Source organism: Poecilia reticulata, chromosome 5 (assembly GCF_904066995.2).
Source record: "Poecilia reticulata chromosome 5, P_reticulata-male-v2, whole genome shotgun sequence".
NCBI lineage: Eukaryota > Metazoa > Chordata > Actinopteri > Cyprinodontiformes > Poeciliidae > Poecilia > Poecilia reticulata.
The window spans coordinates 24,281,365-24,298,073 of NC_088834.1; the positions used below are offsets into that span (position 1 = coordinate 24,281,365).

The following is a 16,709-nucleotide window of genomic DNA, read 5'->3' on the forward strand; positions in this document are numbered from 1 at the left end:
AAAATATAAGTCAAAATGAAGAGTGAGGCATGCATGAGCAAAGACATGAAGACAGATCTGTGCGTAACTTGTTGTCGTAAAGTCGTGACCGTGGCTCAGGAAGTTGGAGTTCGTCTTGTTAACTGGTGGGCCAGCGGTTTGAGCCCCTGGTTTGTTTCTGTGGTGGTCAGAGGCCCACTTGGTGCCAGTGCCTGGCAAGTTTCTCCCATTAACGCTTATCACCTCCAATGGGTGAATGACTGAATGTGGTGTGAAGCTGTTTTTGGGGTTCTCTGAACTCGATGAAGCTCTACACAAGTACAGGCCATTTACCGACGAAAGCAGTGGTGCCCAAAGTGGGTCCTCAAGAACACCGGCATCCTGCATGTTTTAGTTCTCTCCCTTCAAATGATGGCTCATTAGAAGGCCTAAGAGGAACACTGACATGCTGGAAAGGTTTTTATGACCACCAGGGAGAGAACTAAAATGTGCAGGATGCCGGTGTTCTCGAGGACAGACTTTGGGCACCCCATGACTAAAGCCTCAGTTGTAAGAACAAGCTGTGCACATCTGCAGTTATGCACATCCAATAATGTTGTGTGGATGTTAGTCGGTTTATTCTGAAAAGTGATGCTTTTCGTTGGAATTCACGACCCAGAAACTGGGTCTGGCCAGTGTTAGCTCTTTTTTATCTAATGTGGGGAGCGGGGAGTTTCCAGCTTGTTCTAATCACCCACGTCCGTCCTGGTTGTAGTGCAGCTGCAGCTTCTCCTGCAGCACACAGAGGACAGCACAGAGCCGACAGCGAAGTCAGTGTACTTCAGCATAGACACTGCACAGTACCAAAGAGCTGAAAGAGAAAGTCAGACAAAGGTCGGTGGGCACAGCAGAGCCTTTTTAAAGTTAAAGATCTGCAGATTTCATCGTTAGTTTACCAAATTCTGACCCGACTCTGTCAGGGCGCCACAGAGTTGTTATCTTAGCATTCTGATTAGCTCGGTTGCGTGACACTGTTGTTGAGAATGCTTCAGATTTTCTCATGAGACCTCATACAAACAGAACTGTTTAATACCACGTAGACGACATCTGTAAGATTTATTCTAGGAAATTACGTTGTCGTTGTTTATTCAGTGTTTAACTCAGATAGTTCAGAAAGAATTTGGCTCAGCTAGCTGAGTGCTATGCTAATGCCAGTTTGATTGCAGTTTGATTCATTCTGCTGAAGCTGAAGATATTACAGGTTCCTGGGTCAGAGATTGTTACCTTAACTTATTTCCAAAAAGGCTGCTGCTTTATAAGTGAATAAAGCTAAACGAAAATAAATAAAACAGAGCAACTTTAAAGTTTGTTAATTCTTCCTGTTACCTGTCTGACTCTCTCTTTTTGCACAGATATCTTGCAAAAAAAGGTCTCTACTCTTCCTTTATTGTTACTGGTTACTGAAAGCAGCTGTCATTGAGTCTCCTCCCCTCTGTAACAGACTCTACACGGAAGAGAGTTTGCAGGCTGACAGGAAATTCAGTGCAGCCCTGCTGGGTTGGCAGCAGGAACTGGTATCATGTGCATTTAGCTGACATCATATCACACCGTGTCCTTATGCTTATAGTCAAAAGTCACAAACATGACCTGTGAAGCAATGTGTGACCGCAGGTTCTAAGCAACATCAAAAATACACATAAAGTAAAAGGAGAAATGGAGCAAAAGGAGATGAGAATCATCAGCGCTGGTGGGATGAATCAGCCTGGAACACAACACTGAACTCGGAGGATGTGCGCGGTTCCAGGAGAGTGAAACACAATGTTATGATAAACCCAAACATATCTGGACCTGTCAAAGTCAGCTAAATGTAAACCTTTAATTTCCTTTAAGTTCTTAAGAATCGCTGCTGTTTTTCACGTCCCCATCCTGTGACGTTTCACTGCTCCCCTCCAGACTCGTGCTGTCAGATGTATCCTGTCGCTGTTCGTCTGGCTTGTTCCTGACTGTCGACTCAGTTGTTACGTAAAACTCGCTGAGGCATACCTGAGAAAACGCCAGAGGTGTCGTCCTCTGGCACCAAACTCTGTTTGTTTATGTACCATGACGATGTTCGCCATGTGATGTTTGTCCTGAAGAGCAGCGTTGAGAAATAAAGACCCTGCAGCCTCACTTCCTGGATAATATGATAGTAAATCCTGATGTTGCAACTTGCAATGTAAGTTAATTGGGATATAATCTGATATATAAACACAAAGTAATACGTAATGTGAGATAGAAAAACAAAACGATTTTTTAAAATGTTTTATAAGTAGAACCTTCAAGCCTTAGGAGTGGATAAACTTCGTATATTTCTTGAGGTATGTCTGAAATCAAAAGACGGAAACTTTCATCCATTTGACTTTGCAACATAACTCAAATTAAATCAGATTGAATCAATTTAGTCAAATTAGAACTGAAGCCCACTGATCAAAATCATTCTGTTTGTATGCTTTAAATACACTGAACAAATGAAAGACGTTGAAGTTTGCGGTTATAAAGTGTTAAGAGTAAAAGGCTGAAGTACTAGAGGTGATCAACAATGTTGCAAACGAGTCTAAGTTTTGTTGTTAGTGTGTTTCTGGCGTGGAGTGAAGCATGAGTGAAAAGACCATGTTGAAATATGTGAGCAGCTAAATTTAGCAGCAGTTCATGGACGGGCAGCAGGGCAAAGGATATCTGTGGATGACAGAGTGTGGGTGACAATGATCTAAATGATGGATGAGTGGAGAAAAGTTACACAATGTCACTATTTCTATTTGTGCTGATGCAATAAATCAGTTCAGTGCCATGCTCTTTCCACCATGGGGATATTGACACAGTAAGGTCAGGGTTCAATAAAAGTATGTTGCTTGGATTTAAAAAGAAAAAGATTTGAGCCAAATGGTAAATTTCAGAAAAATGAATGTCCACCTCGGTTTTGCTTGATTATCAGAAATGCACTAATCAGTCATTCAGATATTTGAATTGAATGGTTTTTGATCAACTCTGATCATGTGATCAGCAGGTCAAAAATAAATAGAAAATTTGTTCTTCAAATGCATAAAAAATAATTACTTTAAAAAAAAATGTATAAAGTCACTAACCAACAGCATGATGATACGTTTTCTCAGTTGAACGAAAATCTGACAAAACATTTTATTTCATAAATACTCAGAATTACTACAGTATTCCTTGAACACATAACCACACACGGTCAAAATCATTAAATGTTTTATAATTAATTAAAGACTCTCGCTTTTCACTGTTTTTTTTTTTGCAGGGTGGACTTGCGACATGTATTTGCCTTTTCCTGTTTTTTCAAGCTTAATCACTAATCTAAATGTATTGAACCCCCAAGATAGTAAATGCTTCTCTTTAAGAATAGTGCTAACATGCTGACTGACGTGTCGACGTCTCTAGGAGAGAAAACTTCCAGTTTCCAAGTCGCAGTTCTGATTGGTTGACCTCTCCGTACCGCGGTAGGTCACTGCTTGTCAACAAACAAGAGTTTCCAGGGTTTACTCCGTTAGGCACGTGAATGCTGTGTGGGTATGTCTCCTCTGTGTCTCACAGGCAGGAAAGTTTGTAGGTTTAAAGCCCCGGAGAAAAGCACAGAGGCTCTGTTGTGTTTGTAGAGTCAGCAGGGGCAGAGCTGTTGGAAAAGATTTACTCTGAAAGGGTCCTCAACAGCGAGAGAGGTTCAGATGTCTTTGTGCGCGGCAAGTATTTTTAGACGAGTGAGGACAGAGTCGATCAGGCACGAGGCAAAATAATACAAGGCTATGATTAATATATCATAGTCCTGATCGCGGTTCGCTTATGTTCAAGGTGGTAATCCGAAATCTTAATCATCAGCTTGTTCTTTGTGATGTTTGAGCAAGTGAGCTCACATTCTTGTCAGATAAGTTTCTGAAAAAAAGGAAAGCTGCTTCTGTGAAGGCGTAAGAGAGGAAAACATTTTAAAATGACAGGATTTAACAACAAGTCTGCGCAGACCAACACGTGTACCAGCCTCATGTTCACCCACAGCAACACACACACACTGAATGCAGATGCTGGACATTTTGCTGATCGTTCAGCACCGAACTTCTCAAGTATGTAATGCAGTCTGTGACAGTCTGTGAGACGCTTCATCATTGGATGTTGGACATAATTAAAGATTGGAGCGGCACATTTTTTTTGCAATCAGAAAGGATTGTTTGGGCAAAACATTTCTTAGGATATAAAATATTAAGTGCCATGCTTTTATATTCTGTATATCAATAATTTATTTGGCCAGTTTAATGGACTCTACATCTGATGTGTAGTCTGTAGATGCTAAAGTTAGCATGAGGTAGTGTGTCAGAGAAACATAAATTAATCAGAATCAGTATCTTTTCCTGATATGGTGCAACTCTAATGTGGATATCAAAAGTAATTTCAACTAGAAAAAATATGTATGAAGTCACAATGAGATTATAAAATACAAATCTTTTGCAAATCCAACAGCACACACATTGAAACTGTGATGATAATTGTGATTAAAGAAACTGAGTCGCTCTGATCAGCTGGCCCAAACACGAATCGGAAACAAAATAAACGGAAATAGACGGTGACATTAAATTAATTGAAGTATTTTGTAAAAATTCTGAGCATTTATATTTATAGCTCATGAAAATGATGAACTACCTTAAACTAACATGCACACAACCACAAAATGCTTCGTTTACAAAGTAGAAGTGGAAAGTAAGGAGCTTGCACATGCATGTGCCAGCTTTTATTTTCCTCCAAGTGCTGTGAGTTTTCAGGCAGAAGAGGGCGCTGTTCAGAAAGCCCAGCCCTTCTCTACAAGTTTGAAACACTTCCCATGTTGATAAGGAGTAAGTTATCTGCACACTAAGCTATCAGCTTGTAAATTCTGTTGCAGCTCAGACCGTGAGAGTCCGCAAAGAGAAGAGGGATCACTCTGCCTCGTTTTTCTAAAACCTTATATAAGCTTTGGCTTCTATCCAGGAGTTTTTTTTTTCTTTTTCCTCCACCCTGGATCTACTTCTGCAGAACGACTGACCGCCTTTACTTTTTCATGTCTTCATTCTGTCATGTTCTCTGCTCCCTGCCTGGATTAGACGCTCTTTGATAAAACTCTAATCCTGTTCTCTCACTTCTTATTTTTCTTCCCTCTCCTCTCTGCTCAGACACATACTAACACTCAGTCTTTGTTGTTGAAGTCTGTTAGATTCCTAAGCAGTGAGTGTATCGGACACACCCAGGCCGCCAAACAGGACAGCTTCTGCACATCCACGTTTGCCTCATCACTGCTTCAACCTTCACGTGTTCTTCCGCTTTAAGTAGAAGTCATCACACTCTGTTTTTTTATTTTTTTATTTTTAAAAAAATATAAAATCAGACTTTAACGTTTCTCCCTGCCCCAGACATTTTTTCTGGGTTAAGCTGGTTTACTCAGTTTGTCATGCAGGGAGCAGCCAGTGGGTGGGTCACTGTGTGTCCAACCATCCAATCCGCCTGAGCCGGCTCTGCTGGCTGCGGGAGGAAAGAGGCGGAGACTTGTACTGGTTTTTTAGGAGGGGCGGAGCAGAAAGTTTTGTATCACTGGGCGTGTGTTGCCTGTGTGTGTTTGTGCGTGTTTATATGTTTGCATGTGAGTGTGCATGGGCTGTCTGCTTGACATAAACTGTAAGCTAAAGTGCTTCCAGAGCAACTGAAACCAGCGAAAGTGGAGCAATCTTGACACAATCTCCAGCAAACTAAAGGATACACACGCAAAGTCAGATCTATGGTATGTATCTCTAACTTTCTGAGTGGCTGTTGATGGCTGTCTGTCTGTCTGTCTGTAGAGGCTTCCTGTTAGACTGATACCTGTCAGATTGTCCTGATAGCTATTGTCGAGGCTCAGACCACACATGATGTAGCGATCAGCTTGGTTCAGCCGGTTTCTGTGCGTCAGGTTAGAAAGAAACTGACTTTGGGAAGAGTCAAGGTGAGGTTACCTCGGTGCTGGTGCTGTTATGTCTCAGGTAACACTAAAAATTGGATTAAAAAAATAAAGGGAACAGAAAACTATTCTGTTCTTATCAAATATTTACGAGGGCATCCATATCCTCATGATTATAAGTTTGTCAAATCTGACTAAAGGGATTTGTATACGCTCCTAGGTTGTTCTAGTCTCATATAGGTGCTTCTTTTGATACTTCAGTGAAAATTGTCCTGAGTGGGAAACAGCAAGTGGTTCAGTCGTAAAATGTTGGGTAGTTTTGATTCAAATTTACATGTAGCATAAAGACATTTTACATATTTCTTCCACCTTCTTCATTGTGAACTAAGGGCAACATGGTGAGTTGCCCTCTTCACACTTGGGTCTCTCTCTCTCTTTTTTACTAACTTTTAACCTGCCTACATGCATCTGAAAAACTTCAGTAGCTCTCTTGCTGTATTTTGTCTTTTGCTTAAAACCAGATTAAGATGTAAAACTGGGCATGGAACAGAAAATGTAACGTAAACACAAGAGGCTTTCCTGAGTTTCTCCAGGCTTTTATTCCCTTCTACAATGGCAAGTATGAACAGTATCGCATCAGCTCAGAGAGTCTTGTACGGCAGGTTTTTTCATTTGCGGCATCACTCCTGAGTTTACTCAGCTGTCTGCTCGCTCTTGTCAGCTTCTCTAAAGTGAGAATATTTGTTCACCTTAGTTCAAACTGAGGTTCACAGTGGGGGGAAAAGGTCTCGTTCCTTTTCAGAGATTACGTCATTCCCTCTGTTTAGGGGATCCACATCATCACAAGCTGCCACTGCTATTTAAAACTAGAGTTAGCAGCTAGCCGAGGAGTCGTTTTCAGCCCTGTTTGTAGTGACGGGTGGGGCAAAGCATTAGTCATCAACTTTCATAGGAGGGCCGAGCTTTTATCACTGAAGTTGGGTGAGGTATCCATGTCGCGCTGCCTGTTCACAAATGACACAAAATGTAACACGAAACCGTTCCCTGGTCACTAATATTTGTCCAGTTGTTGCTGTGCGAGAATGAATGACAGGCAGACCTCAATCGTGTCACTTCCTGTGCATGTTGAAGACTGCAGGTTTCATGAGGCGCCCTCTTTTCCTGCTCTCTGATCATGTGACGACTCTGCCAACTTTACCACTCAGCTTCTGCTGCACCATGTAGTTCTGGTTGTTTGACCTCCAAATCAAAGCAGAATTATTTTGATTTCCAGGCTTTTTTTCTTTTTAACGGTTTGTGCATTAAGAGTTTCTAGCAGAAGTGTACATAGCTTTTAGCTACATGTTATTCTAAGGTTGCACGGTGCTGCTTTGCTACTGGCTCATAATTTAAGCTTAAAGTCGGGTTGGTGAAAATCCTTCATTGTAAAAGAGGCGATGGAGGACTATCCGGTTGTTTGCTTGAGTCAGTGACCTGTGGCGTTTCAGTGAGAGGATTCCTGATGTTATTTTGAGGATCACTCGGGAAGAAGTGGTGACATGTGGCGGTGTGGGAGGAGATCTCCTCTTAAATGAAGAACTAAACTTTAGGCTGAAGAGCGCGGCCGGAGATGACCTGTGAGAGAGTTTATTATGCCACCAGCTGCTCTCAGTGTAAATTTGCATCAATTAAAAAAGTTTTGAACACTGGATATCTCACAGTCAACCTGGAATTTATCACATTCTATCAATTTGTTGACTTTATTCTTTATGTGAAACAATATTTTTTCTTCCTGGACCCAAAATACTTTTATATTTGTATCTGTCACAACGTCAAAAGCGACAGTCTTTGGTGAATCCGAACAAACCCGGTTCAGCGTATTGATTCTGTCGCCGGGTTACAAATGAAACTCAATGTGACAGACACACCCAGCCCAGCCAATTCAGCTCTCCTGACCAAAGATTACCTCTGACAAATATGAAGCAGCGACTGAATCTGCCTGGGGAAAAGCACAGCCTGACCGCCTCTGGTACATTATGTTTAATTATTGAGTTTTTCTCAGGCAATGAACTCTTCCAGACGGATCATTTCTGAGTCTATTTTGCTTCAGCAACAAGTCTACAGTCTATTGTGCAGAAAGACACAATAACCTTGTGTCATTTTGGGCTTGCTAAATCAGTGTTCAGGACTGGTATGATTTGATGAGGATTCTTTAGCAGGTCGTAACAAAGACACTGTTTCAACTTTTCTGGTGAAGAAAAACACTCGCTGCCAGAGAGTGAATCTTGGAGTTGAACCTGAAATGGAGAGTCAAAATTCAAACACAACCCACGTCATTTGCTAGTCGCATTTCACTGTGCAAAATATATGAGAACTGCAGGCGCTGAAATTGAATGTGTATTTCGCTGAAGGGCCGTGTCCTGCATATAAACGGTGCTTGTGGAAGGACATCTTTTTGTCTTTAAGCTGCTGCGGTAGGGGAGCCATGAGGAATGTAGGAACGCAGCAGTCAAAGGTCACAGCTAGCAGAAAAGTATTTAGGTTGCAATCAACAGGTGAGCTTTTGTCAATCTTTTTAACCTGATCCCTCCAGTTCTTTAAAAATAAAGATAAGTTCCTCCCTGCCCTATAGGTTTTAGTCTTATCTTATTTGTCTTGTGCAGATATTCAGTTTTGAAATTCCTCATCATTCTGGCAGATCAGCATATGCTATATGTGAATGCAGCAGTTACTTGTTTTTTTTTTTTTTTAACATGGGGATGAGAGAAATAAAATAAACGGCTTGTTTAGTTGGCCGCCTGCTGCAACACTAGTTTAAGTGCTGCCTTACCTGTCTTTTCTAAATGGCATCTGAAGGAGGTGGAGTACTTTTGCAACGCTTCCAGAAAGCAGACTTAGCCTCAAGGGGAGGCCGCCATCAAGGTGTACTCCATGTACTCCATGTTGTTAAAGCTGGCTCTGAAGCCGATCAGACATGGACACTAACTTTGCAGATACAATCAGATGCATTTTGTTTTCACCTTTGGTGATTTTTCCCCCACTGCCATCTGCCCCGTTCGTAAACTCATCTGAATTTACAGTGCTCTCTCTATTCAAACACATTGAAAATACATTTTTGTTTGTCATCACATATTTCTTTTCTGCTTCCTTTCCTATTGATATGAATAAGCCCCGTACTTGCTACAAAAATCTTTTTAAAAACAGACTCTTTCTGGCTGATTACTCTAGTTTTTAACTTTTAAATGAATGTATTTTGATCCAGAAATGACGGATTGCAGACTGGAGGCTTTAGTTCAGTGCACAATCAGAACCTGTGAAACGGATTATAGCTTCAACGTAATTAGCCAGTTGCTACGAATAGCCGTATCATTTTACTCTGAATGCTACTCGTCAGCTTTCAAATCTTAATTGAATCCGCAAGCAAGGATATTCAGCTTTTTCAAGTGCCACCCTCGAGAGATTGCCACCCTGGGCAGAGAGCCATTCCTCCCTTATAGAAAGTGCCACTATCTTAGCTTTGATTGTGCTCTTTGTGGACCGCTCTGACACAAATACTTACAAAACTACTGCATTATACATAGAATTGAAACTACATGCATTGTGCACATAGACTTACATTAACAGCACCATTTTCTACAGTAAAAATCTCCTATTAATTTAGGAACGTAGATGTTTAATGGGGCAGGGTGACTTCCTCTGTGGCGGAGGGGGGGGGATGCCCTGGGTGCTTCTGACCTCACTTCTTCCTTTATATTACTTCCTTCTCGTTCTAAACAGTCAATCTCCCAACAGTCTGATGGAAAATACAGGAAAGAGAAGTTCTAGTTGTTTTCACAACCATAACTTGACAAGTATGGAGTTCCCTTTTTGTTTTTTTCTTTGAATTGTTGAGGATTTTCACCCTTTCATCTGCTTAGACATGGACATTCTTGGATCTAAGTGAGCCATCTCTTTCAATTTGTCACTGGGTGGAAACAAAATGAGCAACAACGAGCAGTTCACATTCAGAGATAGGGTTGCGGCTCGTTTCTGTGTAAAAGGCAACAGCCAACTCTCCTGAGGTGCAACGATTTCTTAATCAGGAGTCGCAGATTGCAGATAACTAAGAGTTGGTGCAACACTTTGTGCATTGTTGTAATGTTTTTCTTTTTAATACGTGCTACATCAACATTTTTAAAAAATGTGTTAGTCAAAGACAGTATTAATAAACTCTGTTATGAACAAATAAGTGGAGTATGTTGACCAGCAGGCTCTGTTAAGTCTGAATACACAATGTTTCAACAGCACACAAAGCGCCGGGCTGGATGTGAACCAGCGAACCCACCCACACCGGAGGTGTGGAGGTTCTCCACTCTTCATTCATGTCAATTAAAAGAACTGGGCTGGGTCCTGCTGAACTCCCTGCTCCACCTGAACAGTGGCATGCTTCCAACATGCAGACTACGCGAACCATTTATCCTGCACACTTTTTCCCACATTAAGCTGCGAAACGCAGAAAGCATTTCCTAGAGTCGTTATTTCACACCGTCGGAGTGAATGAATAGAGTTTACAGGCAGTCTTATTTGGTCAGCTGGAAAATTTAACGTCTAATTAAAGTTATTCCCAAACATTTTGAAGCTTTCTTACTGGAGTGGAAAAAACTAGTGAACTCTTATTGCATAAAATGCAGAAGCATGGGATTTTCTGCTTACCTAATGTATTCCTATGTACAATTCTCACCTTGAAACTCGAATTGTACTGTAATTTAAATTATTTATTGGAACAATTGTTTCTTTCAGGATAGAATGATGCAGCATACAACTTCAACTAGGTCAGAAAAACCTATCAATTTTGAGTCAGAGTTTAAATATATACACTTCCACCAAGTCTTTCTCCCAGCCTCCCTCAACAAATTGCAGTCAAACCATCTGCTTTTTGTAGCCATCACCATCAAAAACCTACCACGTTTTACCAGACCTCTTATCAGAAATGGTTGAGTTTATTTAAATTAGTTGGTTTCCTGTCGCAGACGTATTAAGTCCCACGCTTTGAGAAAACCTTTACAGAAGCTTAATGTCAGTCTGGTTTATTGATTCCAAAATTTTCAAAATCTAAATGTGTCATGTAGGTTCAATCTGTGAAATACACAGCAAAACAACCCCATAGCATAATGCTGCCACCGCCATGTTTAGCAGTTGCCTTTCGGTTTGAAAGCCCAAACCTCATATATGTTGCTTTTGTTAAATTTTGTGTGTTTTGGGTGATTTACGCTGACCGTTGCATATTTCAGTCACCCTTTAAATGTACGTTGAGGATGAAACTCACTTGACTGTGAAAAGTGGCTCTGGTATTCCATCAGTTTCCAGTGGATAAATGGCTTGAGCCTTGGTAATTCCTGAATTATTCTCAAACATGATAACCAGTGTCATTTCATCTGAGGATGGCTGTTTGTGTCACTATAGAACTATAAAACTTGAACAAAGTTTGGTCTTCCAACAGGTCATTGATCCCAAATAAGCCTGAAAACTAGTTTTGGAATCAGTGAAGGTAACTGAGGTTTTGGAGGAGTTCCTGACCTCAGTGGTACGGTGAGGCCAGAAATAAACCAGTTCAATTAAACTCTGACTTCCTGTTACAGAAGCTTGTTTCTGACTACAAAAGCCTGTTGCTAAGAGACATCTAATCAAATATTGGTGAGGGTTTATGTATATGGCGGTGTACGTATCTATTTGATCAAATAATTCTAATTATTGTCTGGATGAGGTGAAAACTCAAATTCAAACTTCACTTGTCCTTGAAAACGTCTGAGAAGAAAGAAAAAAACATGCCCAGGAGGAGTGGATGTAATCTTCTGACTGGTGCCGTATGTGTGTTAGCTTTTGACTCAAGAAGCTGGTTTTATATCTAATCTTTTGACGGCTTGGACTGGGTTTTTTTTTTTAGAATGTGGCGACTATGTCCAGATTACATTCACTCAGGACTAAGAATTTCTTTATTCCTCCTGAAACTGTTTTAACTTCATTCTGGTCCCAAAAGGTTTTGCCTGCAGTCATCTCAGATTAAAGTAATACAGTCTTCACTTCAAATACATGTTTTAGGAGGGACACTTGGAGCTAAAACACTAAGTAGATTAGCATTTATTTTGCTGTGCGACCTCAGCTGAAGAATGGATTGCTGTGCCCGCTCACTGTTGCCAAGGTGACAATTGGCAACAATAATACAGTGTCTTTGCACTCTGTTAACAGCAGTCACACCCTGCAGCCAGGAATGTATCACTGGACTCATCCATCTCTGACTGGGTTCATGATCACACTGCCATGCTACAGTTCTGCTGCTTTGAAAATGAATTATTAAATGAGTTGTCTGCATCTTGACTCAATGCAGATTTGCGTGTTTTTCCACCAATCCCAGCTCTTGTGAAATCTGAACGCTTCAAATAATTAAGATGTTTTCCTGCATTCTCTGCACATGTGTGACTTTTTTTTTTTTTCTATCTGATTTTTTTTCTCTCTCTGCAGTCGCAGTCAAGCCAGTCAACACCCAAACCGGCACCTCAGGTTTCTACTGGGAGCACCGCACAGTTTGAGGTATCTAACCTTCCTTTGTAATGGAGAAAAACATTTGTTGACTTCCTGTCTGGCTGACCCTGACCTCCTCTACTCCCACCCCTTTATCTGAGCTGTGTTGCTGTTTCCTTCCCTGCTCCAGAACTCGGCAGTCTTGAATTGTGACAACATCTCTAAGTAAAGAGCGGATGCTCTTTGCCGTATTTCCAGAGAAACATTAGAAAATGTTTCCTTTCTCTTACTCTAAACATGTCAGGTGTGACACCAAAACAAACCTCAAGAGGATTAGATTTTCACAGCCCTTCTTTGAGGAATTACTAATTTTATTAAAAAAATGTATTACCATTCAGTGTTTTGCACTTAAGATTTTTATTTTTTGTGTTTGATTGTGTTTAGCTCTGTCAATTTTCCCATTTATTCTCTTGAACAACTTCCTTACAAAGCTGAAGAAAACCTCTGTATGATGCGACAGAGCAAGCATGTGAGACTTGATTGTTTTATTCGCGGAAGACGTTTTACACAATCCCAGAGCTTAAGTGCTTCTGCTTGTCCATCAACCTGAGGCTCGGGAGCCTCTGCCTGTTTTGACTATTGGGATGATTCTATTTTTACAAAACGGAGGAAAGTGCAGGACGTCAGACAATTAGTTAAAGAGTACCGTAATGCAAGGCAAGCTGATCATTTATTGATATGAAGGAATATGCAGAAATGTTTTTACCCTCAGCACCACTTTTCAAAAATTATATTTGATATTAAATTGAGATTTGAAGTTGTCTTTAGTTTCACATATTAGCGCTTAGCATTTCTAATTGTAAACCCTTCACGTCTTCATGTGTCAGTGGAGAATGAGAATGTCAGAAGGCTTGTTATAATCGGCTGTGTTAGCCAAAATCTTTCATCTCAAAAGAAAACTTCTGGTTGTTTTCTAACACACACCACCACAAGTTTAGCACTCCTCTAATCGAATATGAACTATGGTAAATATTAAGCAGAAATGGAGATTTTCCAGTTAGTCGTGCAGTGTGACTGCAACTGACTGGCACCTGATCTCTGTCCGACTGTGACACTTCTAGCCCTAGGGCCTCCTCTCGTTCTTTGCAATATCTGACTGTAATAACCGCATCAATAGTTATAACTCTAACCATTTATTATTGGAGTTATTTCCCACTGGGATCTGTCTGACATGATTCCCGGCACCAGAGATCTTCCACCAATCTGATGAGTTTTACTGTCATATCGAAAAGAAAATGACCCTGGTTCCTTTGATGGGAGGGTGTCCAAAGTGTGGACCACGGGCTTTTTGTTGACCATAGAATCATTTTGTGTGGCCCCCTGAACTCTAAACGATTCACTCAATATTTTCAGTGAGCGCAGTAATCCATATTCCATCCTTATTTTATGTCCTGTATAACACACTAAGACAATCTTTTATTATTTTAGTAAATGTTTTTCTAAATGTAAAAATGGTTTCCTGTGGCTTAGAAATGGAGGTAACTGTATGCCTGCCTTTTTAATAAGGTCATTGTGTGAGACCCTCATCATTTAGGTGACAAAAATGCTATAAAATTTTTGCAGCTTAAAAAATTTGCTTTTTTGTATTGTATTTAGTATTTTTAACTTGTAGAATTTGACCCTGTTAGCTTAACTCTGAGTGTATTCCCTGACTCTCCATACTAAGACTGCTTTTACTTCAGATAATTGACTACTGATAACTACCCAACATGCCCTAGATAGCAGACACTGGTACACGTGAGACATTTTATCCACATTCTGGTTGTTGTCTTGCACATTAACCTAGTAAATATTACACAAAAGTAAGTTTTGAAGGAACCAGATCTTTGGTTCTGTATTGAAAACTGAAACTCTTCAAATTAAAATTGGAATGGCAGCAGCGTTGCAGTTTTCTGATCCACTTCCCCATACGTGGTGCATTGCAGAAGGCACCTTCAGGATCCACCATGACCACAAAGCCTGGGGTAGTTACCACGGCAGCGGGCGGGGCCTCAGGGAGTGGTGTGACAGCAGGAGCAGCTGCTAAAGCTGGAACTGCAGGAAAGGATTCGCCTAAAGCCAAACCAGAGGTAGACGGATGCCGGGCTTCAAAGTAAAAGTCAAGAGCACCTTTGGGCTGTTTGGTGCAACGTCCTGCACCGCTTTCTCCTTTTGGTCTGAACACTCGGTCTGCTCATTAAGGGAAACTGGAATTTCTTGTTCACTGGCTTCATCTCTTCACCATGTACTCCTCTTTATGGTTTGGGCTGCACGTCCTGATCTCACACAGGAGTCAGAAGCTTATCACTCGCCGTTTCCTTTTTAAGTGGGACTTCATAACTCATATTTTCATAACTTTCTACTTGATGTGAATACTCCTTCCTCACTCCCTGGCTGACCTCATGAATAACTTTCTCAATCTTCCTTTACACACATTGGCTGATGACTAACAGTGAGCTGGTTGGTGTTACGGTCACCAGCTGGGACTAATGTAATGTCAAATGTAACAAAGTCTGTACTTGTTTTCGATTCCCTTTTGTTTGGTTTTATTAGTAAAAAAAAAAAAAAGCTCCATCACTGATGAAAGGTCACATTTCTTGAAAAGTTACATCTGAATCCATCCAGAGCAGATGATAAAATACAACGCCTTGCAAATGTATTCATTTACCTTGATTTTGGTTTCTCTTTTTTTCTAACCAAAAACTATAATTCAGAAGTTAATTACAAATAATCAATCTTAATCTCTTTTTTAACATATTAAAATGTCAGTGGGGTAGAACACATGTATTCAGTCTCTTGTTACTATTGTATTCCCAAGTAGGATCCAGTGAAACACAACTAAATGCCTTTAGAAATCACGTGAATTGACCTGCATGCAGTTTAATCTCAGTTTAAATCCAGCTGACTAAGGAACACCGCATCAAATCCGGCCTTTATGGAAGACTGGCAGGAAGGAACCCGATGTTGAAAGAAAACCTTTGGAAGTCCCGTTTGCTCCGAGGCATGTAGGGGAAAGAACAAACATTTGGAGGAAGGTGCTCTGGTCAAGAAGACCAAAATAGAATCCTTTGCAGCAAACATCCTAGATACATGACAGCCGCAGGGTTGGCAGCATCATGCCTTGGAGATGGTTTTCAGTCCAGAATAAAACAAGCTAAAGTGTAGGTTCGTCTTCCAGCAGCATGGCCCTAAGCGTACAGTCACAGCTTTGATGACTGTGACAGTACGCTTACAGTCACATGTGCTAAATATATTTTAGCACATGCATTTTTTACATGTGCTAAAAATATTTAACACATGTAAATATTTTAGCATATTTATATGTGCTAAAATGGCCTAGTCAAAGTCCAGACCATCATCATGTTGGGGAATCAATGGGAAGATTTCAAAACTGATGTTCTCAGACACTATGTATCTAATCCAAGTAACCTTGGGCTATTTAGCAAAGACAGTTTGATGGCAATACATTGATAGACTTTCTGCTGTATTTGAAAAACATCCTCTCTCCCTTCAGTTTCATATTCATGCACTTATTTGTGTCAGTCAATCAAAAGAAAGAAAAATAATTAAAGACATTAAAGTTTGGGTTTACAAGGTGACAAAAAGTAGAATATTTCTGCGAGGCATTGTATTGATAACTCTTTCAGTTTCCTTATCCGTTTTCCTTAACACCTTCAAGATCTTCCTTATGTACTCTCTTATTTGCTTGAAGATACTCTAAAAACTTTGTGTTTTCATGTTGTAACTTGGCTACATGTATGTAGGCTTCTCTGGGCTATCAAGTCAAAGCCTCAGTCCATTCTCCTGCTGCTGGAACGGCTGCCACCACAGCAGAGACCAAACCTAAAGACGCAGCCCAGGTAGACTCCGCTTTCAGTCCGGGACGGACCACCTGGGATGCATTATACCTTTTAAGGATGTCTTTCCTTTCTCTCTTCGTTTCTTTCTGCTACTTTGAGTTGCAGAGTTTTACATGGTTTGGTTGCTGTCTTTCTAACTGGAAACATGGTCTTTACACATGGTTGTTGGAATTTTCTTTTAAGCTTTTTTGATCTCCATTAAACATCGACTTTGATCTTCTGGGACGGTATGAGTGACCTTGAATCTTTGCTCTCCAGCTCTTTGCTCAACATGCCTCTGCTTGTTCTCCCATAATATTACACTCATCTGCAAACCACAGTCACTCTGAAGAACTGAATAACAAGCAGAGGTGTACATTTTGTTTTACTTATGCCCTTGCATCACTTTCCTTTGTTGTCTTTTGACCTCACAAAGCTTGGAGGAA

General features: G+C 40.6%; 1 protein-coding gene across 24 annotated transcripts in view; it reads left to right on the forward strand.

The window, feature by feature from the left end:
* Nucleotides 1–16,709, forward strand: part of cast (calpastatin) — a 42,898-nt gene that overhangs the window by 8,109 nt on the left and 18,080 nt on the right. For 8 of the 24 annotated variants that reach the window (XM_081607339.1, XM_081607344.1, XM_081607335.1 and 5 more), the window contains one exon: nt 12,386–12,454. In XM_081607339.1, coding sequence (XP_081463465.1) covers nt 12,386–12,454 — 69 coding nt within the window. Of the gene's footprint in view, nt 1–5,395; nt 5,753–12,385; nt 12,455–14,370; nt 14,515–16,188; nt 16,285–16,709 lie in introns of those variants that run through there. The other 16 variants (XM_081607328.1, XM_081607322.1, XM_081607323.1 and 13 more) reach the window with 6 other exon arrangements.